This window comes from Orycteropus afer, unplaced genomic scaffold, assembly GCF_000298275.1.
Source record: "Orycteropus afer afer isolate SDZICR_OR568_19922 unplaced genomic scaffold, OryAfe1.0 scaffold00045, whole genome shotgun sequence".
Classification (NCBI taxonomy): Eukaryota; Metazoa; Chordata; class Mammalia; order Tubulidentata; family Orycteropodidae; genus Orycteropus; species Orycteropus afer.
Window position 1 is genome coordinate 1,998,353 of NW_006921632.1, and position 25,930 is coordinate 2,024,282.

Genomic DNA, 25,930 nt, shown 5'->3' on the forward strand with positions numbered 1-25,930 from the left:
CTTGGACCTCCCCTCTGCCCTTCTCATCTCTGCTTCTCTGGGCTGCTGCTTCCCCAGGTGGCCTGCATGCAGTTTATCAACATCGTGGTGCACTCGGTGGAGGATATGAACTTCCGGGTCCACCTGCAGTATGAGTTCACCAAGCTGGGGCTGGAGGAGTTCCTGCAGGTGAGCTGGGCTCGGGTCCTTGCAGGGTGAGGAGCTGGGGTCAGAGGAACAGCTTAGCTGTATCACAAAGGTGTTTGTTTGTTTTTTAATAAGAGCCTGGTCCTTCATGGTCCTGGGACCCTATCTGTTTTCTAGGGTCTGGGACTCAGGCTTTTCTGCAGAGGAACTCCCCAGTCAGGCAGCTCCATGTAGGCGAGACTCTGACACATGGACAGCAGTAGGAACTCCCTGGGTTTGGTGCTCTAGGAAATGGCAGTGGAGGATGCTGAGAACCAAGTCTTTCTCAGGAGGCTTCCTGGATCTTCTGTCTGCTCCCCCAGCTACTATTATCTCTGTTTTCCCCCAGAAGTCAAGGCACACAGAGAGCGAGAAGCTGCAGGTGCAGATCCAGGCATACTTGGACAATGTCTTTGATGTGGGGGGCTTGTTGGAGGATGCAGAGACCAAGAATGTGGCCCTGGAGAAGGTGGAGGAGCTGGAAGAGCATGTGTCCCATGTGAGTGGTCCTCTTTTGCCTGCCAGAGCCATGATGGGGCTATCTGAGTTCCAGGAATTGTGAACTGAACCATCTGCCTTCAGATTAAGCCCAAAGGAAACATAAGAACCCATCAGGGTCTAGTGCATGCTCTGGCCTGAGTCCCTGAATCATGTACAGATTGGAACATACGCTGACCTCCAGGGTTGCGCATGAGGCAGTCCCAGGCCCAGGAGAACCAGGATGTGGCCATTTGCCTGGTCTCTGCTGTTATTTCATGTTGTGTCAAACCCTGGGCCCATGGGGGTGATATAGGAGAGCTCCACGGCCAGTCTTTAGGCCTTGGGTAGAGGGGTTAGTCTGCGGTCCTGGCTGGAGTTCAGTCTGTGCCCAGGCTTCAGGACCACCAGCTGCACATCTGCCCTTCTCATCCTGCACAGCTCACAGAGAAGCTTCTGGACTTAGAAAATGAGAACATGATGCGGGTGGCAGAGCTTGAGAAGCAGCTGCTGCAGAGGGAAAAGGAGCTGGAAAGCATCAAGGTAACCAAGTAATCAGGGAGGGGGAGGACGCAGGGACTGGTCTGGGGCCCCAGTGCCTGGTGATCTTTTCCTGAGTCATGTCAAGCCCTCTAGAATCTGGCTCACCCTTGAGGCACCCCATTGTTTAGTTGGAGAGGGCAGTGGAAGCCAGAGTGAACCAGAGACACACAGAAGAGGGTGGGAACAGACAGGGCTCCCAGGTGTACTCTGGAGTCCCTGTCTGGGACTGCTCCTACCAGCCCATCCTGCTGTTTCTTCCTCCCTGCACCGCCACGTGCTCCCCCAGCCCTGCTTAATAAGAGGGACAAAGTAACCCCTAGACCCAGGTGTCCTAAGTCAGGAGAGCAGCAGCTCCTTACATTTCAGTCTTTTCTGTTTTTTCACCTAATTTTTTGTTAGTTATAAAATCGTGCCTTCAACCTACCTTTTTTTCCAGAATATATTTATGCTTGCTCCATTGAACTCAATATTCATTTGCCGAGGCCCTGCTAAGGGTGTGAAGCACTGTATTGGGAGCTATGGAAGATGCTGAAATGGATAAGCTGGGGTCTTGCCTCTAGGGGGCTTTCCATTTAGGGATTATCCAAGGCCAAATGAGATAAAAGCGGTAATGAGGCACAAAGGGCTGTGGAGAGCTCCAGTATCTCTACAGAGAGCAGCTATATCAGACTTCTGGTGGATCAAGAGAGTTTCCCAGAGGCAGCCTTTTCCCTGGCCCTTGAAGGACCAGTACAGACAGAATAAGGCTGGAGCAGAGAAGAGGGACATTTGAGGTGCCAGGGGAGGCAGGCATTTCTCCTGCTCACCTCTTTGCCCTGCTACACTCCAGCTTCTATTTTCCCATCTGGATTTCTTCCACTCTGCCTCCAGGCACTCCTACAGAGGCTAGTTGAGAGAGCAGCCCAGTCTCACTCCTTGAGGCAATGACGACTGTCCCTTCAGCCCACTCTTTCCTTAACGGTGCTGTCTGCCCAATAGGAGACATACGAGAACACGAGCCACCAGGTGCACACCCTGCGGAGGCTCATTAAAGAGAAGGAGGAGGCCTTCCAGCGCCGATGCCACTTGGAGCCAAGTGCCCGGGGCCTGGAGTCATTGGGTGGCGAGGCTCTAGCGAGGGTAGGCCCTACAGAGCTGAGTGAGGGCATGCTGCCCTCTGACCTGGACCTCCTGGCTCCAGCCCCACCCCCTGAAGAGACCCAACCTCTGCCTCCACCACCAGCTCCTCCTTTGCCCCCTCCACCTCCCCCATTACCAGGTAACCAGGACCTCTGGGAGTTGGGAGGGACCAGACCAAAAACCCTAATTAACAGTGTCTTCTTCAGAAAGGAACTGGGAAAACAGCATCATTTAAGGGCTGGAAGGATACAAAAGTAGGGTGAGAGAAGGCTGAGGTAGGACTAGAAAGTGAGGGAGGCAAAAGGTTGGCAGTTCACACCCACCAGCAGCCACAGGAGAAAGATGTGGCAGTCCGCTTCTGTAAAGCTTTCAGTGCTGGAAACCCTATGGGGCAGTTCTGCTCTGTTCCATAGGGTCACTGTGAGTTGGAATTGACTTGACAGCACACAACAACAACAACAAAGTTACCAAAAGGGATGCCCAAGGGCAGATGTGGATCTGTTCGCAGGATTGTGAAGATGCTGCTTCCAGTTCCTCTGAAGTCTGCCATCGAGAAGGCTTAGATGACAGCAGGAGAAATTGGGTCAGAAACTAGCAGTAACTTCACTGTTAGAGTTAGGACTCCTTAGCGTAGCTTGGCCAGAGAGTTCACGCACCCTCTTTCCCTGAGAGTCTCTAAGGACAGGTAGGGTGGCAGAAGCGAGGGGAAGCCTCTGAAGAGCCTCTCAAACTCTGGAATGTGCCATCTCTTCTTCCCCTAGGCAAATGTCCACCAGCCCCACCTCTCCCTGGCGCTGCTCCCTCTGTGGTATTGACAGTGGGCCTGTCAGGTGAGTGTCTTCAGGGCCCTGGGTAGGGCTTGTGTCCCTCAGCCCCGCCTCACTAATCCTCTCACCAAACTAGCCATTCGCATCAAGAAACCTATCAAGACCAAGTTCCGGCTGCCAGTCTTCAACTGGACAGCGCTGAAACCCAACCAGATCAGTGGCACTGTCTTCAGTGAACTTGATGATGAGAAGATCTTGGAGGTAATAGGGCCAAGGTCCAGAGGGCTGGGGACCAGGTTGTCCTTTTAGCTATATCTCCTCACCTTAGAAGAGCTTTCAAACTCAGTGTGGGTTCAGGGCCAGCTCCATAAACCTAAGCTAGGCCGATGTTGGGAGTGCTTTCAGGGTTTTCTACCAGTGTGAGCATTTTTCCTTCTTGTCTGTGCATGCCAGGACCTGGACCTGGACAAATTTGAAGAACTGTTCAAAACGAAAGCCCAGGGCCCTGCCCTTGACCTCATCTGCTCCAAGAATAAGACAGCACAAAAGGCTGCCAGTAAGGTGACCTTGTTGGAAGCCAATCGTGCCAAGAACCTGGCCATCACCCTACGCAAGGCTGGCCGCTCAGCTGAGGAGATCTGCAGGGCCATCCACACGTGAGGCTCCCACTGACCTAGGCTTGGTCCCCAGCCAGCTGGCAGTCCAGCTCACTTAGGAGCTCGATCTTCCATAGATTCCAGGGAATCTGACAGAACTGCCTTGTCCGCATCAGTCATTCACTGACTGGGCCAGAACTTACTACAACTATACTGTGTACCAGGCATTTTGTGAGGGGCTAGAGATTTGGCCTAGGCCTTAACTCAAGGAATTAGCAGTCTAGCGGGAAGAGACCAATAACACTTGAGTGATAACCATCAAGATGGCAGAGGTACAGGCAGTTTAGAGGAACAGGAAGGGCCACGTAGCCAAGCTTGGTGATCAAGGAAGGCTTCCCAGAGCTTTCTCAACTGGGACCTGAAGGAAATGTCCAGGTTGGTTGAGTTCAGGGCCTGGAGGGAGAAGCATAGTACCCTGGATACTGTGTACAACGCTTCTCTGCCCTAAGTCCTTCTAGAAGCTAGAGAATAAAAGGGATGAGGGAAGAAGCAGGTAAATAGGAAACCTGAGGTGGTCCCTCCCTTTCTACACAGGTTTGACCTACAGACACTACCTGTGGATTTCGTGGAGTGCCTGATGCGCTTCCTGCCCACAGAGGCTGAGGTGAAGCTGCTGCGGCAGTATGAGCGCGAGCGGCAGCCCCTGGAGGAGCTGGCAGCTGAGGACCGCTTCATGCTGCTTTTTAGCAAGGTGGAGCGGCTGACCCAGAGAATGGCTGGCATGGCCTTCCTAGGCAACTTCCAGGACAACCTGCAGATGCTCACGCCGGTATGCCCCCACCCCATTCATGCTCCTCTGCGGCTCCCTCCTCCGCCTCCCCGTCCTACCAGTCCTCACAGCCCCGCCCTTTGTCCCATCCCAGCCTGGGGGTACGCAGCTACTTCTCTCTCCTTCCAGCAACTCAATGCCATCATTGCAGCCTCCGCTTCCGTTAAGTCCTCACAGAAGCTGAAGCAGATGTTGGAGGTGGGCAGGGGTTGTGAATGGGGATGCTGGTGGTTCTCAAACCTAGGTGGGGGCCTGGGGCTACTCGGAGAGGAGAAAGGAGCGTCTCAGGGCTTGGACTGACCTGCTTCCCATGCATCTTTTGGACAGATCATACTCGCTCTAGGGAACTACATGAACAGCAGCAAAAGGGGAGCTGTATATGGGTTTAAGCTCCAGAGCCTGGATCTGGTAAGATGGTAGGACCACATGGGGCCAGGAAGCCTCAGGGGCAGGGTACTCTGTCTTCTCACACTACCCCCGCATCCTCCCAGCTGCTGGACACCAAGTCCACTGACCGGAAGATGACGCTGCTGCATTTCATTGCCTTGACGGTGAAGGAGAAATACCCAGACCTGGCTAACTTCTGGCATGAGCTACACTTTGTAGAGAAGGCTGCAGCAGGTGAGGGGAGCCTGGCTGGGTGAGCTTGTTCTTAGATTCAACCCAGGACAATCCCAGGAAGCTATGGGGAGAGGGAACACTTGGGTCTGCTTGTTTTTTCTGACCACTTCAAAGCTTTGCATTGGGATGGTGGGCATGTGCTACCGTAGAGGGAGTCTTTCCTGGCTCCAGGCCTGGCCTAGTCCCTTCCAGCTTAGTGTAGTGGGTATAGGAACAGGAAGGGGAGCAATGGCTCTTTTCCTCCTAACTCCTTCAAGCTTGCCCAGGGAGACCCTGGGCTTCTCCATAATGTACATGAAGTGTTCAGAAAAATCATAAAGCCCTAAAGACAGAAGGTAGCTGTTATTTCTGTCCCATCCATGAAAACTGTGGCAGGCCAGAGGCAGTCTCTTGGAGACCAGAACAGTCTCTTGGCTTGCCTTCCTTTGCTACCTTGTTCTTTGGGTCACAGCCTCCATTCCTTTTCCTGCCCCAATCAGGCTAGCCCCTGTGAGGCCCAGCTAGTTTGGTGTACTTCTGTGTCCCTAAGGGTGGTTCAGGGAGCAGGGACATGAGAACAATTTAGTTTGTGCTGAGGAGGAAGGCCTGAGCCCTGAGCTGCGAGGTAGGCGTGCTGGGCCCTAGGTGGGCCTCAGCTGGGGCTCTGATGACCACAGTGTCCCTGGAGAACGTGCTGCTGGATGTGAAAGAGTTGGGCCGGGGCATGGACCTGATTCGTCGGGAGTGCAGTCTCCATGATAATAGTGTCCTTCGGAACTTCCTCAGCACCAATGAAGGCAAACTGGACAAGCTCCAGCGAGACGCCAAGACGGCTGAGGTGAGCACAGGTAGAGGTGGATGGGAGCATCAGGGACAAGTTCTAAGGTGGACTTAGTTCTTAGTTCTGGTGACTGGCTGTGTGGAGGTGGAAGAGGAGGCTTTCTGGAGACAACCATTGTAGGTGCTCTGGGAGCCCTAGCCTCTTTCCAGCCAACAGGGGTTCAGGCTGTTGTTTTGTCTCCCTTTGGGCCTGGACTCTTTGTGTCTCTGGTGTGGAAGCTGGGCTTCTCCTTCCAGCCTCACTGACCCCTTCGGCCCCCTCTTTCCCAGGAGGCCTACAATGCAGTTGTTCGCTACTTTGGTGAGAGTCCCAAGACCACACCTCCTTCTGTATTCTTTCCAGTCTTTGTCCGTTTCATTCGTTCTTATAAGGTAAGCAGAAATAAGGCTTTTCTGAAGTTTCGAACTAGTTGAGGGAGAGAGGGCTGGGCTCCAATTCTAGGCCTTTTCTAACTCCTTAGTCCTTGCGAAGGAGTGATCCAAGCTGGTGACAGGCCTCTTCGTTGTGACTGGTGGGCAGGGTGGGGGCCCAGGCCCTTCCTGTCATTGTTTGGGGCAGGAAGTACCCCTCCAGAAGGTGGCCACCTGGAGTTAGATGGTCCCACTGCCACCCATCCTCCACATTCAGTGTTAGCTTCACCCCTCACAGCCTGCGTGAGCCTCACCCTCCACCCACCTTCCACTGTTCCTAGGAAGCAGAACAAGAGAATGAAGCCCGTAAGAAGCAGGAGGAAGTAATGCGAGAGAAGCAGCTGGCTCAGGAAGCCAAGAAACTGGATGCCAAGGTGGGTGGGACTAAGAGCTGGGGCCTGGAAGAAGGCAGGGCAAAGGATCCGGAGGAGGTGGAGCAGAGAGCTAAAGAGGGAGATGGAAGAGGAGCAGAGAGACCACCCAGAGGGCCTGAAGACTAGAGTCCACAGAGAAGGCAGGGAGACGGGGCTGCAAGGAAGTAGAAGGGGGGCTTGCAGAGCAGATTCCTAAGCAGTGATGGGGTGGGACTACAGTACACTATTAAGGGCATCCTCAGATTGCATCTTGGGGCAGGAGCCAATCCCATATAGGGTAGTAATGACTTCCTTCCCCTTCAAATGCTCGGCCCTAGACCCCATCCCAGCGGAACAAGTGGCAGCAGCAGGAGCTCATTGCAGAGTTGAGGCGGCGCCAGGCCAAGGAACACCGGCCTGTGTATGAGGGGAAGGACGGTACCATCGAGGACATCATCACAGGTGGGCTTCCCTGGGGCCTGGCCATTGGGCCCAGCTGCCAAAGCTCAGCTCAACCCTTTCAGGCTCTCCTCCCACCCCTACCCCCACAAAACCTGACCACTGTGTCTCTCTCTTGGGCCACAGTGCTGAAGAGTGTCCCCTTCACGGCTCGTACTGCCAAGCGGGGTTCACGCTTCTTCTGTGATGCAGCCCACCATGATGAGTCAAACTGTTAACCCCCAAGGCTGGGGCCCCTGACAGGTACTGGGCACCACAGCTGCCCCCCTGCATGTCCATCGGCCTAAGATTCTTGCTGGGCCCCACAGGCTCTGCCCTCCCTTGCATGACTTGGAGCCATCCTCTGGCAGCCTTTAGCTGATGGGGACATATACTTCTCCGTGCATGCCCCATGCTCTGAGAAGCATGGCTTGCCCCCTGCATGTGCCCTCAGGGGAGTGGCATGTCTCCCACTAATGCTGTTGTGGCTTCTACTAAGACCCAAGGGGAAGAGAGTTGCCAGACAAGGGTTGAAAGCTAGGCTCAGCAGGTAGGACCAGGCCTGTTTCTGCCATTGCTGGGGCCAAGGTAGCCTTTGTCCTCACTTCCCCTAGGCTGCCTTTCCTAAGAGGTCTGGCAATAGCTTCTGTCCAGGGGCAATCGGATGTCCCTGAACCTCTGTTTCTTGATAGCTAGTCACCCTGAGGTCTCTTCCTAGCTTCTGGCTCTTACTCAATGAGTCTACTTTGTTTCTGCCCATGGCCCTTCAGTCATCCTCTACCTTACCCTCCAAAGGTAGAGAGTCCAGCATTTTCCCTGACTACCTCCTGGAGCCTCTTTTTAAGTTTCTCCCTCATCTACCTCATGGCTGGCTCCTCCCTGGCCCCACCTATGGTGCTAATCCTAAAGGCATTGTTCCTGTGGAGGATGGGCCTAGCCCAAGCTCTCTGCCAGCTCACAGGCTTCTGTCTTCTCCACAGGCCTCCACCACCAGCCCATTGTTGTTCGACATCAAGCCAGGAGTGCTGCACCGCCCAGTGGCCCCCCTCGGGCTCCAGGGCCCCACTGAGACCCTTTGGGGACAGAGCGAGGAGGCAGAAGCACTTCAGCCTCAGAGTGCTAGTCCATTCAGTGGACCTGGAACCTTGCAAACCGCCAAGGCCCCAGCAGAGGCCATGCTGCTCTCTACTCAGGGGCCTGGCACTTCCCTGATGCCTCCATTACTGCACTTTGCCCAAGGGTGTTAGCTTCGTTTCCTGAAGGGTCACCAAGGGTCAGCACAAGGCTAGAAACAACCATTGCCAGCTTTAGTCTCTACAGGGGTACCCACTCCCCTCACTAGAGCCCAAAGGGATGAGAGGAGAAAGCACCTCTCTCTCTCTCCTTCCTCTTCTTAACCCCAGGGGTCAACTCTGGTCCAGAAATAACCCAGGCTTAGTACCCGAGCCCCTGCCAGTCTAGATCATCTCTTACCAGGAGCAAGGCCCTCTGAAGCCTGGGTCCCACCCAACTGTGCCCTAGTGATAAGGGTACAAGAACAGATGCCAAGCTTGCTGCCTTCATCCCTTGGCGGAAAAGATGGGGTCTTTTCTGCACCAGCCTGAGAAAGGGTGTGCTGACAATGTTTCCACCTCCTTTCCCTGGCTAGGTTTTTTTGAGGGGTAGGGGGCATGGTGGTCTTATCTGACCAGTTGTCCAGTTCCCTGCCAGTTCCTTCTCAGCCCCTGAAAGGAATGCAGGGGCCCATTCTTTTTTGTACATGTACCTCTCCTTTTCTCTTGTATATAAACCCCAGTACCAGGCCTGACTTTGTCTTCTCTTTCTGAGTTTGGCGGGGCTAGGGTGGCCATTTGGACTGACCTGAGCCATGGCAGGGAGAAAGGAAGCTGGGAGGAGCCACATCTGCTTCAGGGGATGTGAGCTCAGAAGCTGGGGGAAGTGGAGCCAGGCTGGGTGGGCACCATCTGCACAAATCGATGCTGGTCTGCCTGTGAAACATCGGCGCCCCCTGCTGGGCATGTACACACCTGTCCAGCCACGAGCCAGCCCCAGCAGCATACGGAGAAGACAGAGCCACTGGCCATGTTATAAATATTATTTAAAAAAAAAAAAAAACAACCAAAACCACACGCACATTGGGTTCTGGGGCTGGAGGAAGGAGTGGTGGAGCCCTGGGCTGGGGCGGGCAGGAGCAGGCACTGATGCTGGAGGATAAGGACCCTGCCCTCTGCCACCTAGGCTGTGTCCACCAGCCTGTCACTCTTCCATGGAGACCCTTTCTCACATTTTATCCACTGGCATCACCCATCCCACAGGGCATATACCACCAAGCTCTGGTCTGGGGCTAAGGGCAAGGACTGCACTAGTTGTCCGGGAAGGAGGGGTCCTTGAACACCAAGAGCAACCTTGAGAGGTGCCAACAATGGTGGGTTGGGGTGGGGTTACTTTAAGAAAAGTGGACACAGACCCGGCTGAGGAGGAGTCTGAGGCAGGTGGTATGGATGACCTAGGAGCAGAGAACAGCCCGCAGGTCACTGGTGGTCATCCAGCTGCTGCAGGAGCGTCCGCCGCCGCCTCTCTAGCTCACCCTCACTCAGCTCACTTTCCGATGTGTCCCAGCCCGTCTGTTGGAGCAAAGGCATGGCTGACTACAGACCTCCGCCGAGAGCCACGGTGGCCAGACAGTGCTCACTGGGGTGGGGCCCAGGCAGCTGCCTCTCACCTTCTCCTTCTTGATTCCAAAGCCTGGGGAGCGGTTAGGGAGCTCTGCCCGCCGGAGCTCCCTGTCCTTATCCTGTTCCTGTTCCTTCTCATCGCTCTCCTTGCCAGCCTTCTCCTCAGGATCTGTCTCGCTCTCAGGACTATTCTGTAAGAGCCCAAAGCCCAGCTGCTCAGCCCCTCTGAGGGGGGCTGTGGAGTGGAAGGAGGCAGCGGAGTAGGTTTCACACAATAGGATCATGGGAGAAGCTCTTTCTCTACTCACCGACTTGTGTCTTCTCTTCTTATTTTTCTTTTTTGGTTTCTTGACTTTCCGAAGGCCATGATCTGGAGATGGAAAAATCCCCAATAAGAAGGCAGGGCTCATCCTTTTCTGCCTCATAGCAGAGAAGCCCTCTTATTCTTCCCAGATCTGGGAGACCTCATGGTCTAGGCAGGAGTCTTAAATCCAGTTTCCCTTCTCCCATTGTCTTGCCAGGCCAAAGACAGCAAGTCATCCCATTAAGTTCAGCCCTCCCCATCTGCTCTGCCCTCCAGGAGGCTGAGGATCAAGAGGGCTTCCTCTCCACCTGGGCCTGCCAGGCCCCTCCCTCTCTGCTCCCAACACTTCTCCAGGCCAGGGGTTAGATGGTCCCACTGCCACCCATCCTCCACCCTGCTTACCTGATCCAAGGAGGCGGGAGGATGGGGAGCCCTGTCCCCCAACAGCAGCAGCCCCGCTCTCAACCGAATCAAGTGAGGAAGAGGGCTCAGAGCCTGACTCAGAGGGGTTCCGCCGTCTCCGCTTGGGGGGCCGGAGAGATGGGGGGGGCAGCAGCTCCTCCTCTTCTGACTCGGAGCCCTGGGAGATGGGCAGATGCTGAGCACCTCAGCACCTAGTCAGCGCAGAGGGTCTCAAGTCTGGGAACGAGGGGCAGAGAGGAGAATCCAGGGCCAAAGGGATCCTGGAATCTCCCTGCAAGGGAGGTGATCCAGGGGAAAGGGTAAGAATAGTGCCGCTTATTTCCCCAAACAATCCAGCCTCACCCCACATCCCTTCTATCCACAACTCACTGAGGGGGAGCGGGAGCGCTTGCGATGGTGTTTCTTGCCCTTTTTGCCGTGTTTCCGACCTTTGGTGTGGAGGTGCTGGCATTCATTCTGGTGGAGACAAGTGGTGAGGAAGGTACCTGGGTTAGAACCTAAAATTGGGCCTGTCTCCCTCCCTCAGGCAAGCGCCTATGCCCTCTAATAACTCCAGGGCCCTCTAAGAACTCCCTTTCCTCATTCTAGACCAGTGGAAGAAGAACCCTAGGCATGAGAGTCATTGAGGTCTCTATGGGGCTAGCCTAGACAGTTCAGGGGCCTGGGACAGATCCAGAGGACAAGAGCCCTGCCTTACCTCCAGCACCTGCAGGAATTCCCGGAAGAGCCGGATCCGCTCCGACTCCAGGGTGATCTGCTCAAAGGCTGGGTCACACACAAAGCGCTCACGGACCTTGAACGGGGAGAGCACTGCTGATGAGACCAGGCCTGGCCAAGCCTGGACACAGCCACGAGCACAGGGCAGGGCTGGGGCAGAGAAAGGAGGGGACCGGAGCTGGCCCACAGCTGTGCTTATGACTGGGATGGGCCCTCAGTGGTCGAGAAGTACCGCTGCCCTCAGGGTCGAGGGGATGGTTTTTGATGCCAGGCTGCAGTCCTGACCTCTTCCCAGGCAGTGCCTAGCTCCAGGGCAGGCACGGCCTGCCTCAGCATGCTTCGAAAGGCAGCTTCCCTGCGCCGCATCCTTCGTGCCTCCTCCTTCTCCCGCTCCCTCTCCCTGGCTTCTGCTTTCTCTAGCAGCTGAGGGCAGAAAGGACACAGAACATAGTCACCAGAGGGTGGGTGCCCAGGTCCCACCCAAGCACACCTTCGGAGGTGGAAAGTAGAAGCCTGGGCTTCTACCAGTATCCCCTTTAACTGGGACAGTGAGTGAGGAGTGGAACAAGGCAGTGGGGTGAGTTAGAAAAACTGAGTCCCAGCTTTGACTCTGGCCCATCCAGCCCAGTCTGGCCCCTCACACTATTAAAGGTCAGCTTGATGTTGCCTGCGTCCAGCGCAGCAGCCCTCTTGTCAAAGCTTATGACGTGGGCGAAGTCCTCAAAGGCTGTGTTCACCTCCACGCAGAAGCCCCGGTCCTGTGGGTACAGCAGTGGATGAAGCCAAGGACAGCACTGCCTGAGGCCCAAAGCTGGCCTCCAGGGCAGGCAGAGGGGTCAGCCTGCAGGGTACCTTCAGAAGAGATCCACAGGACAGGGCCATGCCTCTGAAACTGAGCTGTCTAGGTTGTCCTCATCTAGTGACAGCCCCCATGTCTCCCCTTAATTTGGGCACCTGAACCACAGAGAGCTCAAGGGATTGACTCTGTAGGAGTGGGGGACCTAGGATTCCCCATGACTTCACCCCTTTGCTTCTCTTTCCTTATCTGCTGATTGATGCTCGAGTCTCACAACTAGCTCTTTGTTCCTTTGGCTTAAAGGTCAGGCCCCAGTTGGGCCATCCCGCTGCTCACGAATGCATCCGTGCATTCTCAGTCAGCATCTGCTCCAGCTCCCCATGTGGTCCTCAATCTTCACTGTCCCAAGCACCCTTTGTCTTTATTTATTGAGTGTTTACTATGTACCAGGTACCAGGCTGAGTGCTTCGCATATATTATCTTATTTGATCCTCACATGTATCTGAACTTAAGAATAGGCCCTATTACCCTAATGTTAGGAGCTCTGGTGGCGTAGTGCCTAAGGCATTTGACTGCTAACCAGAAGGCTGGCGGTTTAAACCCACCAGCCACTCCTCGGAAGGAAGTTGGGCAATCTACTTCTATAGTGATACCGCCTCGGAAACCCAAGGAGAGGTCGCTTTGAGTCAGATCTGACTCAATGGCAGTGTGTTGTGTTTGTGTTTGTTACCCTAATGTTATGCAGAAGGAGAAACGAAGGTTTACAGAATTAAGAGCAACTGTCTGTCTCAGAGTTAATAAATGACTGAGCAAGAAATCCACCCCAAGTCTTCCTAACACCAAAGCTCATGCTTCTAAGTACTATCCCCCTACCACTTCTCATTCCACGGACGAAATCAAGGTTCATCTGGTGTGCAACTCTCCAATATCTCACATTCTTCAAGCATTCCCCAGTGAACGTAAGTTCAGAAAAGTTATCTAACTTGGCCCAAGATGACATGGTGGTAAGTGGTACTAGACCCTGAAGTGTGGTTCTTGAATCTGTTCATCCCCACTTGACTGGGGCATGGGCCCCAATCCCTTCCACCTTCCACAGAGCTGTACCTCCCTCTGGCCTTCCTGCTGATATCAAGGGTGTGCTTTTTTTCTTTCGGAGAGCACTTCCTCAACCCACAGTCTTCAGCCCTTTTCCTCACAGTACTCCCTCTCACGGAACTGAAAGCTTCAACCTTATCCCCTTCATTGGCTCCACCCATCAAGCACTCACTCAAAAAACCAAACCCATTGCCATTGAGTTGATTCCAACTCATAGCGACCCCCACTGGGTTCCCATGACTATAAATCTTTACAGAAATAGATTGCCTCATCTTCCTCCCATGGAGCAGCTGGTGGGTTTGAAATGCCTAACTTCTGGTTAGTAGCCAAATGCCTTACCCACTATACCACCAGAGCTCCAAACCTCACTGGACCTGGAACATCCTTCTTTCCATCCTGTTTTTGTATTCCTCAAGCTAACAACCTCTGCCTCTTTCCTTCTTCCCCTATTTCAAAATCTCTTAAAAAGCACAAAGGAAAAGGAATCATTTAATTTGTGGAGGGCTTACTATAAGCAAATGTTATTGGAGCTCTGGTAGCATAGTGCCTAAGGTACTTGACTGCTAACCAGAAGGCTGACGGTTCAAACCCACCAGCCACTCCTCAGGAGGAAGATAGAGCAATCTACTTCCATAGTGATACTGCCTCAGCAACCCAAGGAGGGGTTGCTATGAGTCTGGCCCACTCAATGGCACCTAACAACAACAATTATAAGCAAATGTTTACAAATGTTATTTAATTCTACAACCTTGCACAATGATAATTCTCCTTATACATATGAGGAAACAGAGGCTCAGAGATAGTAGCCTGAGGTCTCAGAGCCAATATACAGCCAGGAGTTATTTGACTCAAGCTTGTTCTACCACGACTCTGCCTCCTTCATGGGCACTGCTTCCCTAAAGTGACTATGTCCTAATAGGGTCCAAGGGTCCCTTCTCAGTCCTCACTAATCTTGGCCTCAAAGCCTCTGCTATTTATTCCCTGGGCAGGGGGAAGGGTCCCTCCTGCTTTGATCTCTGTTTACCACCCTCTCTTGCATGTGCAAGAAGCTGTGTGGCACAGTGCCTAAGGCATTTGACTGCTAACAAGATGGTTGGCAGTTCCAACCCACCAGGCATTCCATGGAAGGACGATGGGACAATCTACTTCTATAAAGATTTACTACCTCAGAAGACCAATGGGCATTTCCATGAGTCAGAATCAACTCGATGGCAGTAGGTTGTTTCTTCTTTTTTCCCCTTGCATGTGCAGGATCCCTTGAGAACAGCACTTAAGTCTTATTTCACTACACAATTACTTAGCTCCCCAGAAGTTGTATTCCACACCTCTCTCCTGATTTTCAGACCCCTACTAGACTGATACTTCACTGACACTTCAAATTCAGCAGATGCTGACAGAATTCATGTTTCGTGAGCCCCTGTCCCACTCCATGGATCGCTCAGGCCTAAGTCTTCAGTCTTGTAACTGCTCCAAGTCCAAGGCTTTCCATTATCTTCTGGGATGAGAGGTGCCATCACAGTCCACTTGGCTGGTGGGTGGCTACAGGGACTCCTGGGCTCATCTGCCCTCCATACGCAGGAGCCCAAGAATGTGAGCAGCGAGGGCAACTCTCTTAAGAAGTTTCTTCCTTGGGTGGATGGAGAGGTAGGACCCAGCAAGGATTATGGCCTTGAATAGAACCAACCACTCAGTGGCTAACAGTTAGCTGCCCCATAAAATCTGACCATTTTGGGATTACATATTTCCATTTTATATGATCATCCCATTTAAAACATAGTATTTTCTTTATTCTTCCCTGCCTCGGGTTGCATTTGAAAATAACTCCCCAAATGGAATCTTACTGTCTCCAGACCTGGTTTTGATCCTTACCAATGATGCCTTCATCTACCCATACCAGCTCTGAATCCTTACTTTCCTTCAATTTTGCAAAACAATCTGTCAACTCTACCTTTGAGTAACTCTAAAACTTTCATGTTTTTTTACACAGCATGAACACTGTGTCAATAAAAATCTCATGTAAAACCTTAATGCATAAGACCGATGTAAGTAGAGCTGCTCTACTTGGAAAGAGGGAAGGGGTATAGAGCCCTCACACACTCACCTCCCCCTTGCTTGTCATAAGGCACCTCTGAGGAAACCTAGGGTCTCAGAAACACACTCTGAGCCCTAAAGCTCTCTCCCCATCTCCCATCTCCAATGTCCTTGCCCAAATTAAGGCCTAGCGTATCTCCCACCTAGATTCCTCCACGAGTCTCCTGACTGACTTCGCTGCTCACTCTCTCCAATGCCTCTAACCCAGCCTCTGGCATCCAGTGCTTCTTAGACTTTCCTACCAACTAGCTTCAACAGCAGGGGAGAGACTCAGGGGTGTCAGAAGAGGGTAACTCAAGGTCAGGTTTCTGACTTACTTGCCACTATCACTTTTAGCATCTTGTGGCTTCAAAAACTGTCCTCCTCCCACCACCACCATCACCGCCACAAAGAATAACTGCTAAGGATACAAACACCCCCATCTGAGAGGCACTATTCTATACTTTCACCTGTGGCTTTTCTAAGACACCCATCTGATCACATCATTCCTTGGCTCCTCACTATTTACAAAACCAAAGCCCTTATTTTCTTAGTTTAGCAGTCAAGTTTTTATATCCAGGGCTCTGATTCCAAACTGGGGCATGCTGTTCCAGAAAAACTGAAGAAACCACAGGACAATATGATATATCTTACCTAACAGTAAGTAAGTTTAAGATATTTGTATTAAACAGAAATATAACAATATTAAAATGCAAAACCTGCATGAATTTGTAAGGTAAAACACAGGGCTTCAAAGAAATGTTACATGTGCAATGGGACATTTCTAGGTATATTCCTAGACCCCTTGCAACCCTGGTATCTGGTTCCTCTGAAATCAGGTATACTTTGGTGGAAGAACCCTATTTTTAAGACAAAGAAACTGAGGCTCAGTATGGTTAGGTAACCTGTCAAGGTCACACAACTAGTAATGTGGGTAATTTGGACTTTACCCTGGGCAGTCTAGCTGTTCCTAACAACTATGCTATAGTGTTTCATCAAATACATTAGGATGCTCTTTGCTTCCACAAAGACTTCCTTGTTTTTCCTTTGGAAACACAAGCCTCTCTCTTAGTCTATCACTTATTTTTCTCCCTTTGATAAACATGGATATTGAGAGTATTTCCCCAGTCTAGAAAAGCAACACTGAAAATAGTAAATGGCAGTTGACATGTGCCTTAGTGTCAGTGAGGCAACAAAGAGTGGCAAGGATAAGGAGACGTACCCCTTCTAAAAGGGCAGTGGCACCTCAGTTTGAGTCTATTAACTGCCTTGCAAAATCAGCCCAGTGAAGCTAGATAATCCAAATGTCCAAGAGAAACTGAAAAAATCCAGATTTTTATGCAGAATCTCTTGATTTTAAGACATTAGGAATTAATTTCAAATTTTTCTAAAACACTGTATAGGTCAGAAACCAGCTGGCCATACACCTGTATGCTAACAGCTTACACTAGCTGTGCTTCTCACTCCTCAAACTCACCACACACTCTCTAACCCCTTGCCTTTGCTCCCGATGCCCAGAATAATCCACCTTCCCCCACCCGCTCAATTTTTTTAATTGTGATTTGGGATCCACCCGCTCATTCTTAAGCCCCAAAAAACCCAAACCCACTGCCATCGAGCTGATCCAACTCATAGCAACTCTGTAGGCCAGAACAGAACTTCTCCATAGGGTTTCCAAGGCCGTAAATATTTTTTTCCTAATTGTAGCTCATATTTTAATTAATAGTAAAGGAATAAGAAATTTATACTACACATAATGCTTAAGAAAACCTTTTAGGTTTATGTAAAAGGAAATACAATAAAAACCAACTTTCCAGTTTATTCTGCTGTGCAGCCAGGTGTGGGAAGCAGTGCTTTGTATCAGTGGAAAGTACACAGTCCACAGACTTTGGAGAACGTTCCCATGATGTCATGTGATCCTCCACACAGTGCAAAGAGGCGGGCCGAGCTCACTACAGTTCAGAAAAGTGATCTTGCTATACTTCACCAAGGCTGTAAATCTTTATGGAAGCAAACTGCCTCATCTTTCTCCTGTAGAGCAGCTGGCAGCCTCAAACTGCCCACCTTTTTGTTAATGGCCAGATGCCTTAACCACTGTACCACCAGAGTTCCTTGCTCATTCTTAAAGGTCCAGTTCAAATGTCAAATCTCCTGACCCCGTCTCTGTAGTAACACTTGTCTCTCTGCATGACCATTTTCCTGTCTATCTTCCTATTAGACCATGAGCTCCTTATGTGCAGAAGCTGTCTAATTCATTTCTATATCCCCAGTGCATAGTGAAAAGGAGTCTTGGTGGCACAATAGTTAAAAGTGCTTGGCTGCTAACAAAAAGGTCAGGGGTTCAAAACCACCCGCCACTCTGCGGGAGAAAAGATGTGTCGATCTGCTTCCTTAAAGATTCATCAAAAACCAAACTCACTGCCGTCAAGCCAAATCCGACTCATAGCGACCCTTCCTTGGGTTTCCGAGGCAGTATCACTACAGAAGTAGATTGCCCAGTCTTCCTTCCAAGGGAAATCCTATGGGGCAGTTCTGCTCTGTCCTATAGGGTCGTTGTAAGTTGGGATCAACTCGATGGCAAACAGGTTTTGGGTTAGTGCATAATAAAGGAGCACAGTGAATATGTGCTGAAGTGAGCTGCAACAGCTCCTACAAAACTAGACGACAGGGAGTCCTGCCCAGGAGCAGGCCCCGCACCTAGCTTGCATCCATCAATACCCCAAGCCTCCCTCACCTTAAGAATGTCTTTAATGATCTTCTTCTCATCATGGAAGCGTGCCTTCAACTCCTCCACATAGAATTTGAACAAGTCCAGAGGGGTGGAGCCTGCGGAGGAGGGAGGGAGGGGGGCCTGGCGGGCGGCAGCTTCCCAAGGCCCAGGGTGGGGTCGAGGACAGGATCAGGGAGTAGGGGTGCAGAGAGGCCAGCAGGGCAGGAAGCCAGGCCAGAGAAGGGGGAGCCTGGCTGCCTTACCCGGCTGGCCCAGCATGTTGGCAAAGCGGACATCAGTGCTGACCGCTGGGTACAGCTCCATCCAGGTGGACATAGAGTGTAGCTGCCCTGTCTCATGCAGCTCGTCCAGGAAGGTCTGGGCAGGGAAAGACCAGTAACGGGAAGAATGAGATAGGAAGAGAGCGGAGTCAAAGACATGGGAGGGAATGGGGACAACAGAGGGAGAAGGAGGGCAATCCAGATGAGGAAATGCAGGCAAGGGAGGTAGAGATGATGAGATATGGATGGGGAGGCAAGGAGCAATACAAAAGGAGAAAATATAAACACAGAGAAAGAGACAAACAATGAGAAAGAACCAGCTTGAGAAGCAAAGAAACAGAAACCTGCCACCTCAAGAAAGGAGATCAGCTGCACCTAATTGGGTCCCCACATCAAAAGGAAACAAATATGGCCTAGCTGCCAAGCAAGGAGCTCTGGTAGCATAGTGCCTAAGGTATTTGACTGCTAACCAGAAGGCTGGTGGTGCAAACCCACCAGCCACTCCTCAGAAGGAAGGTTGGGCAATCTACTTCCCTGCCTCGGAAACCCGACGAAGGGTCGCTATGAGTTGGATCCGACTCGACGGCATTGCGTTAGCTGCCAAGCAAGGAACTCTGATGGCATTAGTGGTTAAACATTTGACTACTAACTGAAAGGTTGGCAGTTCCAACCCATCAGGCACTCCATGGGAAAAAGATGAGGCAGCCTGCTTCCATAAAGATTTATAGCCTTGGAAACCCTATGGGGCAGGTCTACTATGTCCTATAGGGTCACTATGAGTCGTAATCTAATGGATGGCAGTGGGTTTGGGGTTTTTTCAGTTTAGCTGTCAAGCTGTGTCTCTAGGGTACCCTCTGCTGGTGGCTCCTTGGTGGTGCAGAAATCTACTCTCCCTAGAAGAGCACAGCTGAAGTAGAAGGGCTAGAGATCAAGGCAGAAAGGCCTCCCAAAGCGTGAAGAGGGACAGACAGAACAAGTGGCCTGGCCATGCTCTGGGCAGAAATGAGTTCCCATCTAGAAGAGCAGCAAAGATACCTGGAAGGCCTCCCGGTTCTTGCGCTGCTGGCGCCGCTCCCGAAGCCGGGCCCGCTCCCGCTCTTCCTCCTCCTCCCTCTCTAAAGCTCGGATGTGCTCCTCAAAGCAGATCAGTGCATCTTCCTTGTCCATGTCTATTACAGGAAGGAGGTTCAGGGGGACTGACCCAGCGGTACACCCTCTCAGACCCCAGTACCCGCCGTGCTCCAAGTATGCTGCCCATGCAGATGCCAGGGACATCCAGAGTGGTGGAAAATGGGGAGGAGTGAGCTCTGAAGGGAGAGGCCACTGAAACAGAGTGGTCTTGAAAGGGAATCATTAATTGTATAAGAAAAAATGAACAAGAATTCAACTTTTGCAAATTCAGTTACTGGAAGTCTTCACATGAAGCCAGTTATCTGAAGGCCTAAGGTTTCATATCTTAAGGAATTAAATTTTGATGCAACTTTAGAAGGTAAATTTCTGTTATTGCCAGTGGTTACAGGCCAACAGCTTCTCATAGCATATGTTGCCAGTTAAGGCCCACAGTACGATGACATTTAAGGTCACACTCACATGAGCTACAAAAATCATCACGATCATCACCACCTAAGGTCCTGTGATTCCCAGCACCCGCCCCCCAAGCTGTTCCTCCAAGGACACAACATTCAGGCCAACAAGTAGACCCCAGAGGAAGGGGGATACCCAGAGTCCAGAGAGGTATAGAGTAAGTAAGTGCTGGAGGACTCCTGGGATATCCAGGAGGATAGGAGGTGCAGGGGAACGTGTGTGAGGAAAGGGGAAGGGGCAGTGGGAGTTGAGACCCAGGCTTACTCTGCAGCTGATGGTCCTGGGCAAAGCTGGGGTTATCCATGAGGTACTGCTGGGCCTGAGACCATGTGGTTTGGAAGTTGACGCTACTCATCCCATCCAGGATGCTCTTCAGGGCCTGGATGTTGCGACGCCGCAGCTGCTTGGCCTGTTCCTAGGGAGCCACAGGTTCAGGGTGAGGCAGGCCAGGCCAGAGCTATTCAGTGGGCCTGGGAGGGGAGGAGCTCAGGAAAAGAGGGCAGCTAAGAAATCTCAGGAGAAGAGCCAGTTTCAAGGCTTTCATGTCCTCAGAAAGGCGATGGAGCACAGGCGATACACCAGCCCCTCTGAGGCTGGTTCCTGCCCTCCCCCGCCCAGGGTTGCAGGCCCAGAAACGGGGGATGTGCAAATGCTACACCAGCTTCTGAGTCAACAGCTGGGACACTGGGGGAGAAAAGACTGACCAGGGGCCCTAAGACAGCAAAGGCATGAGACTGGGGCAGAATAATCTGGCCCAGTGACTGTTACCTTCTCCTTCTTGGCCAGGAAGAAGAGGACATCATCATAAACCTCTTTTCGATCCCTCTCAGGGACCACAGCCCAGACCTCCAGCTCCCCAAAGGTCTGTTCTGCCCGCCTGTGAAACACATGGACTGTAAGTAGTCAGGCACAGAGCAGAAGACTTGGGGCCTTTGTTCTCAAGACTCCTGTGCCCCACCCCATTTCGGCCCCCTGACCGGTATCGGGTAGTGGAGGTCATGCGCTCATGCTGCTCCAGGAAATGCTGTAGGGTCTGCTTGGCCTCCTTGGCCCTTAGCCGGGCCTCCTCCTTCTCTTCCTTCTCCCGCTGAGCCTTGTAGGCATTGAATGCCTGCTTTTTCTCACTCAGTTTGGGCAAGGCACTGGGGTGGAGAAGGTAGGGGTGGGGTGGGGATAGAAGGAATCAGCCTAAACCACCTTGCACAGCCCATAATGTGGAGTCACAGGGCACATGGGGATGGGTCTTCACAGAGCTGAGTGAGGGTCCATGCATGGGTATGGCATGGCTGCAAGAGCTCCAAGGGCGCAGGGAGGCAGGACAGATCCCTGGGATGTGGGTGGGGTGAGAGGTAGTGAGGGGGGGGTTTCTCAAGTCGTAGTCAGGCCTCTGCCCTATCCATCCCCCTTTCCCCAATTAATTCAATTCAATTCAATTCAATTCAATTCAACAAGTATTTATTGAAGTCGCATGTCAGAACCTTCCCCTCCCTTCTCTTCCTCTGGCATCCCACCCCAACCTCACTTTCCTGGTTTTGGCCTCCTTGGGGCTCGAATATTGAGCTCAGGGAGTCCCTGGCCAAGCAACTCTCATGAACAGAGTCTGGAGGGCCTGGTTCCCTCTGCCCAGGCCTACCTGTAACGGGGGTCGGTGACCACCATCTTCATGGCCTGCTCCCACGAGGCGTTGGAGGGGACAGCCTGGAATGGACCGGTGGAGGTCATGGGGCCTGCTCATGTCCAGTCCTCAGGTCTCCCCTGGGAGGCCCACCCACCCCCAGCACCTTGTCCCTCAGCAGCTCCTTGAATGCCTGCTTTGCCTTCTCCCGGTTGCTCCAACTGAGGCCAGACCTCTCTAGCTCTGGCTTCGATTCCTCCTCCTCCTGCTGTGGTGGCTGATGCTGTCCAGCAGAACTAGGGGGCAGAGGGGACTCAGCCACAGGGCCCCCCAGCTCCTAAAGCTTCCAGTGCCCTGCGTTCTCAGTATTATCATCCCCCTTGCTTCCTAGAGGAGCCTCTTTCCACCCTCCAGAGATCACACACAGACTATCACATCCCTCCTGAGAAGCCCTGGCAGAGGTCAAGGGCTGAATCAGGATCAGGGGCTGAAAACCTGGGGCCAGGATTTGGGGTGCCACAGAGGGGCGGCCCTCACCTTCTGGGGCTCTCCTCCAGCTGATCCAGGGGCTGAGAAGCCTCAGATACATCACAATCTTCACTCCCACCTGGCTCAGGCTCCAGGAGGCCCATGGTCACTGGGGTGGGGCCAGGAGGAACAGGTGGGGGGTCAGGCTGTGGCTGAGGAGGCTGTGGCTGCAATGTTTGTGGTTGCTGCTGCTGCTGCTGTTTCCTACAGGTGAGCCAGAAGGGCAGTACCCAGGAGTAGAGCAAAGAAAGAGGAGGTCAGGGGATGGCTGTTGTCTCCATCCTAGGAAGGACTGGGGCCAGGGCAGACCACTCCACAGGAAACGCAGAGCTGGTTCTTCCTCTCATGGAGCAGGGATAATGGGAGAGACAATCCACTCTTACCCCTCCCCTCATGTGACCCCAAGCATGGATGAACAGGTGGGTAAGGTAGCTGACTCACTCACCCTATAGACTCTTGTTTGACTAGAGCTGCAATGGGAAAAGACAGCACGGTCAGTCACAGGTAGCCACCAAAACTCCTGACCAGGCCCATGCCCTCCAGCCCCCAGGACCTCTTACCCTCTAGCTCATCCAAGTCCTTGGGCCGGGTCCAGCGGGACTCCTTACTCTGGTTGTTATAGTAGTAAGGTTTGCCTGTGTCTGACTTGTACTCTTTCCAAGGACACTGGGACAGCAGCAGCTGTAAGAGGAGGGTCAGGGATATCAGCAGGCTGGGTATGCCCTGCAGCCACAGTCAGGGAACTAAGAGGACCCAGTGGACAAGGGTCACAGGAGTCTTTAGCTATCTGGCCTAGCTCAACGTGGGGGAACATGGGCTTCTAGATGGTAGGACAACATATACAGAGAGGCTGGGGAGTAGTCAGAAGTCTTAAGATGAGAGAGATCAGGGGAGGCCAACGGCTTGGAAGAGTCCATCACCCACCCACCACTGCCATCAAAAGCCAAAAGGAAGGGCCAGAAAGCCCTGCTCAGGACCTCTGCCTTGGACTTGAGCACGCTGGGTTTCTCCCACACGGACTGCTTGTCATCAGCATTGTAATAGTAGACGCGCCCATCAGGGGCCACATGCTCACTCCACAGGGCCCTCTGGGGGCACAGAACAGAGGTAAGGTCCCAAAGCCTCTCCTCCCCACCCCAAAAACATACTTGTCAGCCTCTACACCCCTACCCCCATTCAGCTTTTCTACCCAGAAACCCCTCAGCTAGACGAACTCACCAGAGGGCCTGTCCCAGACACAGCAGCTAGAAAAGAAGCCAAACGAAACGTACTAAGTCCTTGCTCCAATCCCTGTCTTATCCCCACCTAGTCCTCCCTTTTCCATCCCAATAAATACCCCCTGGTCCCATCAACATCCCAGGCTCCCTGGCATCCCAACAGGCATGATCCAGGGTGGGCTCCAGTCCATGGCCCCTCTCCCCTGTGCCCCCCAACCTCCGAGCCTGGGGGGAGCAGGCCCCCAGAAGACTCACAGCTGGCGGTGTCTGCACCCGGAGCCGTCTGCCGAAGAAAGAGGAGGGGGAAGGGTTGGGCCAAGCCCAGTGGCCCTCAGGACCCAGGCCATGGGGAAGGAGAAGTAGGCCAGTCCAGGATCCATGTGCCCTGGCTCCCAGGGATCTCTGCTCCCTAACAGACTTCCCCCACCCTCCAGGGTCACGACTCTAGGATCTCAGGTAGAAATCACACAGCAGCTCCTTTCCTCACTTTCCTCAAATGAAAGTACTTTTCTGAGTCACCTCTCAAGGCCCATCTCTTCCACAGTAGATGCCGCAATCTACATCCTACCAGACTCTACACTGAACAATAGCACAAGAAGGTACATAGAGGTCTCTGGGTAATGCTATTTCCTCCAGAGACAAAGAAGATGTAAAAGAAGATAATTTATTCATATGTCCACAGAGCACCCCTCTGTGAAGGTGAGGAGTGTTCGGCATGGCCAGGCACAGCAAGGGAAGAAGCAAGAGAGAATGTACATGACTTTGGGGATGAGTGGGAAACAAAAAGAACCAAGGACACAGCTGGAGAGGAGGATCTCAATGTAGGGGAACCAGGTGCTGGGAACCAGGGTAAGATGAAAAGAGGGAAAGAATGGCAGCCATTTCCCCTGTACTTCAAGTCAGACCCACAGGGCTAGAGAGCACAGCCTGCTTCCTGCCGGCCTCATGCTTACCGCTGCGGTGACGGGCACCGCTGGCATCAGCATTCCTGGCATCATGGGAGGTACCATTCCTGGTATCTATGGATACAAAGAAGACAAAAACCAGCTACCAAAGTCAGGGCAGACACAGGCTGGGCAAGGTCCCTGTGAGTCAGGGTACCCCATAGGGGTCCCTCAGAAATCCCTTTGGGGCCATGACCCTCACTTGGGCACTTTGTCAGGCCATCCCTGGGCTCTCAGCCTAGCCTGAGAGTTTGCTCCAGTCATTCAGGGGACAAACGCACATGAGCCTAGCCCAAAGGTCCCTCCCATCCCCAGTTTCCAAAGCCCAGATCCCACTCTCATCACCACCCCCAGTTAAACTGACAGGTTTTTTTCTGAGGCCCCTGGTAGAGAGGGGTGGATTACCTGTGTAAGTGGTGGTGGTGCCCCCATTGGTGGAAGCATTGGGGGCATGATGCCAGGTGGCATGGGGGGAATGGCTGGTGGCCTCTGACTCATGGGGGGTAGCCCCATCGGAGGAAAGGGTGGGGGGATCCCTGGAGGGGGCATCTAGAAATGAGGAAGGGAAGCGTCACTAAGCAGAGAAGACACTGCCTTCGATCTGCCAGGAAATATCCACCTGCTGCGCCCCCTTCTCTCTACCCTGGCTCTGAGGCAATTCAAGTGGCTGTAGGTTGAGAAGCAACAAAACAGGAAACTGCCTCCCCCCTCACCACTGAGAAAGACTGAAAACAGGGGGAGGGTCCTTTGGATTTAATAAGCAAGCACGTGGCTTCTTTGAGAAGTGGGGAGGGGAGAGAGAGGAAAAAGGGAACTGTAGCAGCCACCAGACTGCAGCTAGAAGGCTCTACCTCTTCAGCAACTCTCCCCAAAGAAGTCCTCTCAGATGGAGGGGCAGAAGGCAAGTATCCAGGCACCCAAATCCCACAGTCCCCAGCCTCCCATTCTCTTTTCTCCAACTCAGTGACCATCAATACTATTCCAGCCTGACTTCTATGGCACATTTCAAGGGCACAGATAAGGAGCAGTGAAAGAGGAACCATTCCCACCCTGCCCTCACACTAATAAGGGTCTTTTCCTTTCCACTTCTCCTACCCGAGCCCCAGTGTGTTCCAAGGACAAAAAGACAAAAGGGGAATGGTCAATGTTATGGACTGAGAGCTGGACAGCAGCTCTACCCACCCCAAGGCTCAGGCAAAACCATCCCTCTTCCAAGGCAACAGAAGGGGCATTCCATGAACACCGTGCTGGTGATGCAGCTGTGGCTAGGGGCTGGGGAGTTGGGGGTGCAGGCTGGAAAAGCCAAGCCCAGGGGAAGATAAAAAACTTACGAAGGGTGGTGGCATCATGGGGGGCCCCGGTGGGAAGGGGGCAGGCGCTGCTGGGGGCCGGGGACCAGAATCGGGAACCGACTGTTGAGGGAGAGAAAAGTCATAGGACCCAGGATGGGCACAGAGATGGACTTTTGCAGATGGGAAGCAGAAGGGTGAGGATGGAAATGGAGCACGAAGGCCAGAGGAAGGGTCTCCAAGCCCAATGTCCTGCCCACTCTAAGCTCTGAGCTCTGGGTAGGTCTGCTCCCTCTTCTGCCAGGCCAGAGCCAGGTGGCTGGGCCCCTGCAATGTCATCTTCATTTTACACATTTCTACTTTGCAAAGCCATAGAAAAGATGGAGAGGCTTCACTTCAGGCATAGACTGGCTCTTCCCAAGGCTTCTTATCCATTCTCCTGCCTATGGGCAAAGCTGTGCCTCCCTCAAACCAATTCACCAAAGTTCTCTCATATACCTAACATATCCAGAGAGGGAATGGCCACTTCTCCTGTTCCCCGACC

General features: G+C 52.7%; 2 protein-coding genes across 2 annotated transcripts in view; one reads left to right on the forward strand and one right to left on the reverse strand.

The window, feature by feature from the left end:
* The window catches only part of FMNL3 (formin like 3), a 62,812-nt gene extending 55,435 nt beyond the window's left edge, over positions 1-7,377 (forward strand). Inside the window, exons 11-26 of the mRNA XM_007937834.2 lie at positions 58-168; positions 515-664; positions 1,084-1,185; positions 2,164-2,443; positions 3,066-3,134; positions 3,208-3,332; positions 3,525-3,727; positions 4,262-4,496; positions 4,626-4,694; positions 4,824-4,904; positions 4,988-5,117; positions 5,774-5,934; positions 6,207-6,308; positions 6,629-6,721; positions 7,039-7,162; positions 7,286-7,377. Of these exons, the coding sequence (XP_007936025.1) occupies positions 58-168; positions 515-664; positions 1,084-1,185; positions 2,164-2,443; positions 3,066-3,134; positions 3,208-3,332; positions 3,525-3,727; positions 4,262-4,496; positions 4,626-4,694; positions 4,824-4,904; positions 4,988-5,117; positions 5,774-5,934; positions 6,207-6,308; positions 6,629-6,721; positions 7,039-7,162; positions 7,286-7,377 (2,127 nt within the window). The remainder of the gene's footprint in view (positions 1-57; positions 169-514; positions 665-1,083; positions 1,186-2,163; positions 2,444-3,065; positions 3,135-3,207; positions 3,333-3,524; positions 3,728-4,261; positions 4,497-4,625; positions 4,695-4,823; positions 4,905-4,987; positions 5,118-5,773; positions 5,935-6,206; positions 6,309-6,628; positions 6,722-7,038; positions 7,163-7,285) is intronic.
* Positions 7,378-9,669: 2,292 nt separating this feature from the next.
* On the reverse strand, positions 9,670-24,646 carry PRPF40B (pre-mRNA processing factor 40 homolog B). The gene is given in 24 exon segments (XM_042780542.1): positions 9,670-9,762; positions 9,861-10,004; positions 10,122-10,183; positions 10,520-10,697; positions 10,910-10,996; positions 11,238-11,333; positions 11,543-11,680; positions 11,899-11,994; positions 17,953-18,044; positions 18,192-18,306; positions 19,245-19,378; positions 20,058-20,208; positions 20,562-20,670; positions 20,771-20,935; positions 21,427-21,491; positions 21,575-21,704; positions 21,946-22,133; positions 22,378-22,406; positions 22,497-22,617; positions 22,914-23,024; positions 23,155-23,180; positions 23,409-23,436; positions 24,107-24,172; positions 24,503-24,646. Coding segments are annotated over 24 exon segments (2,568 nt in total).
* Positions 24,647-25,930: the final 1,284 nt, after the last annotated feature.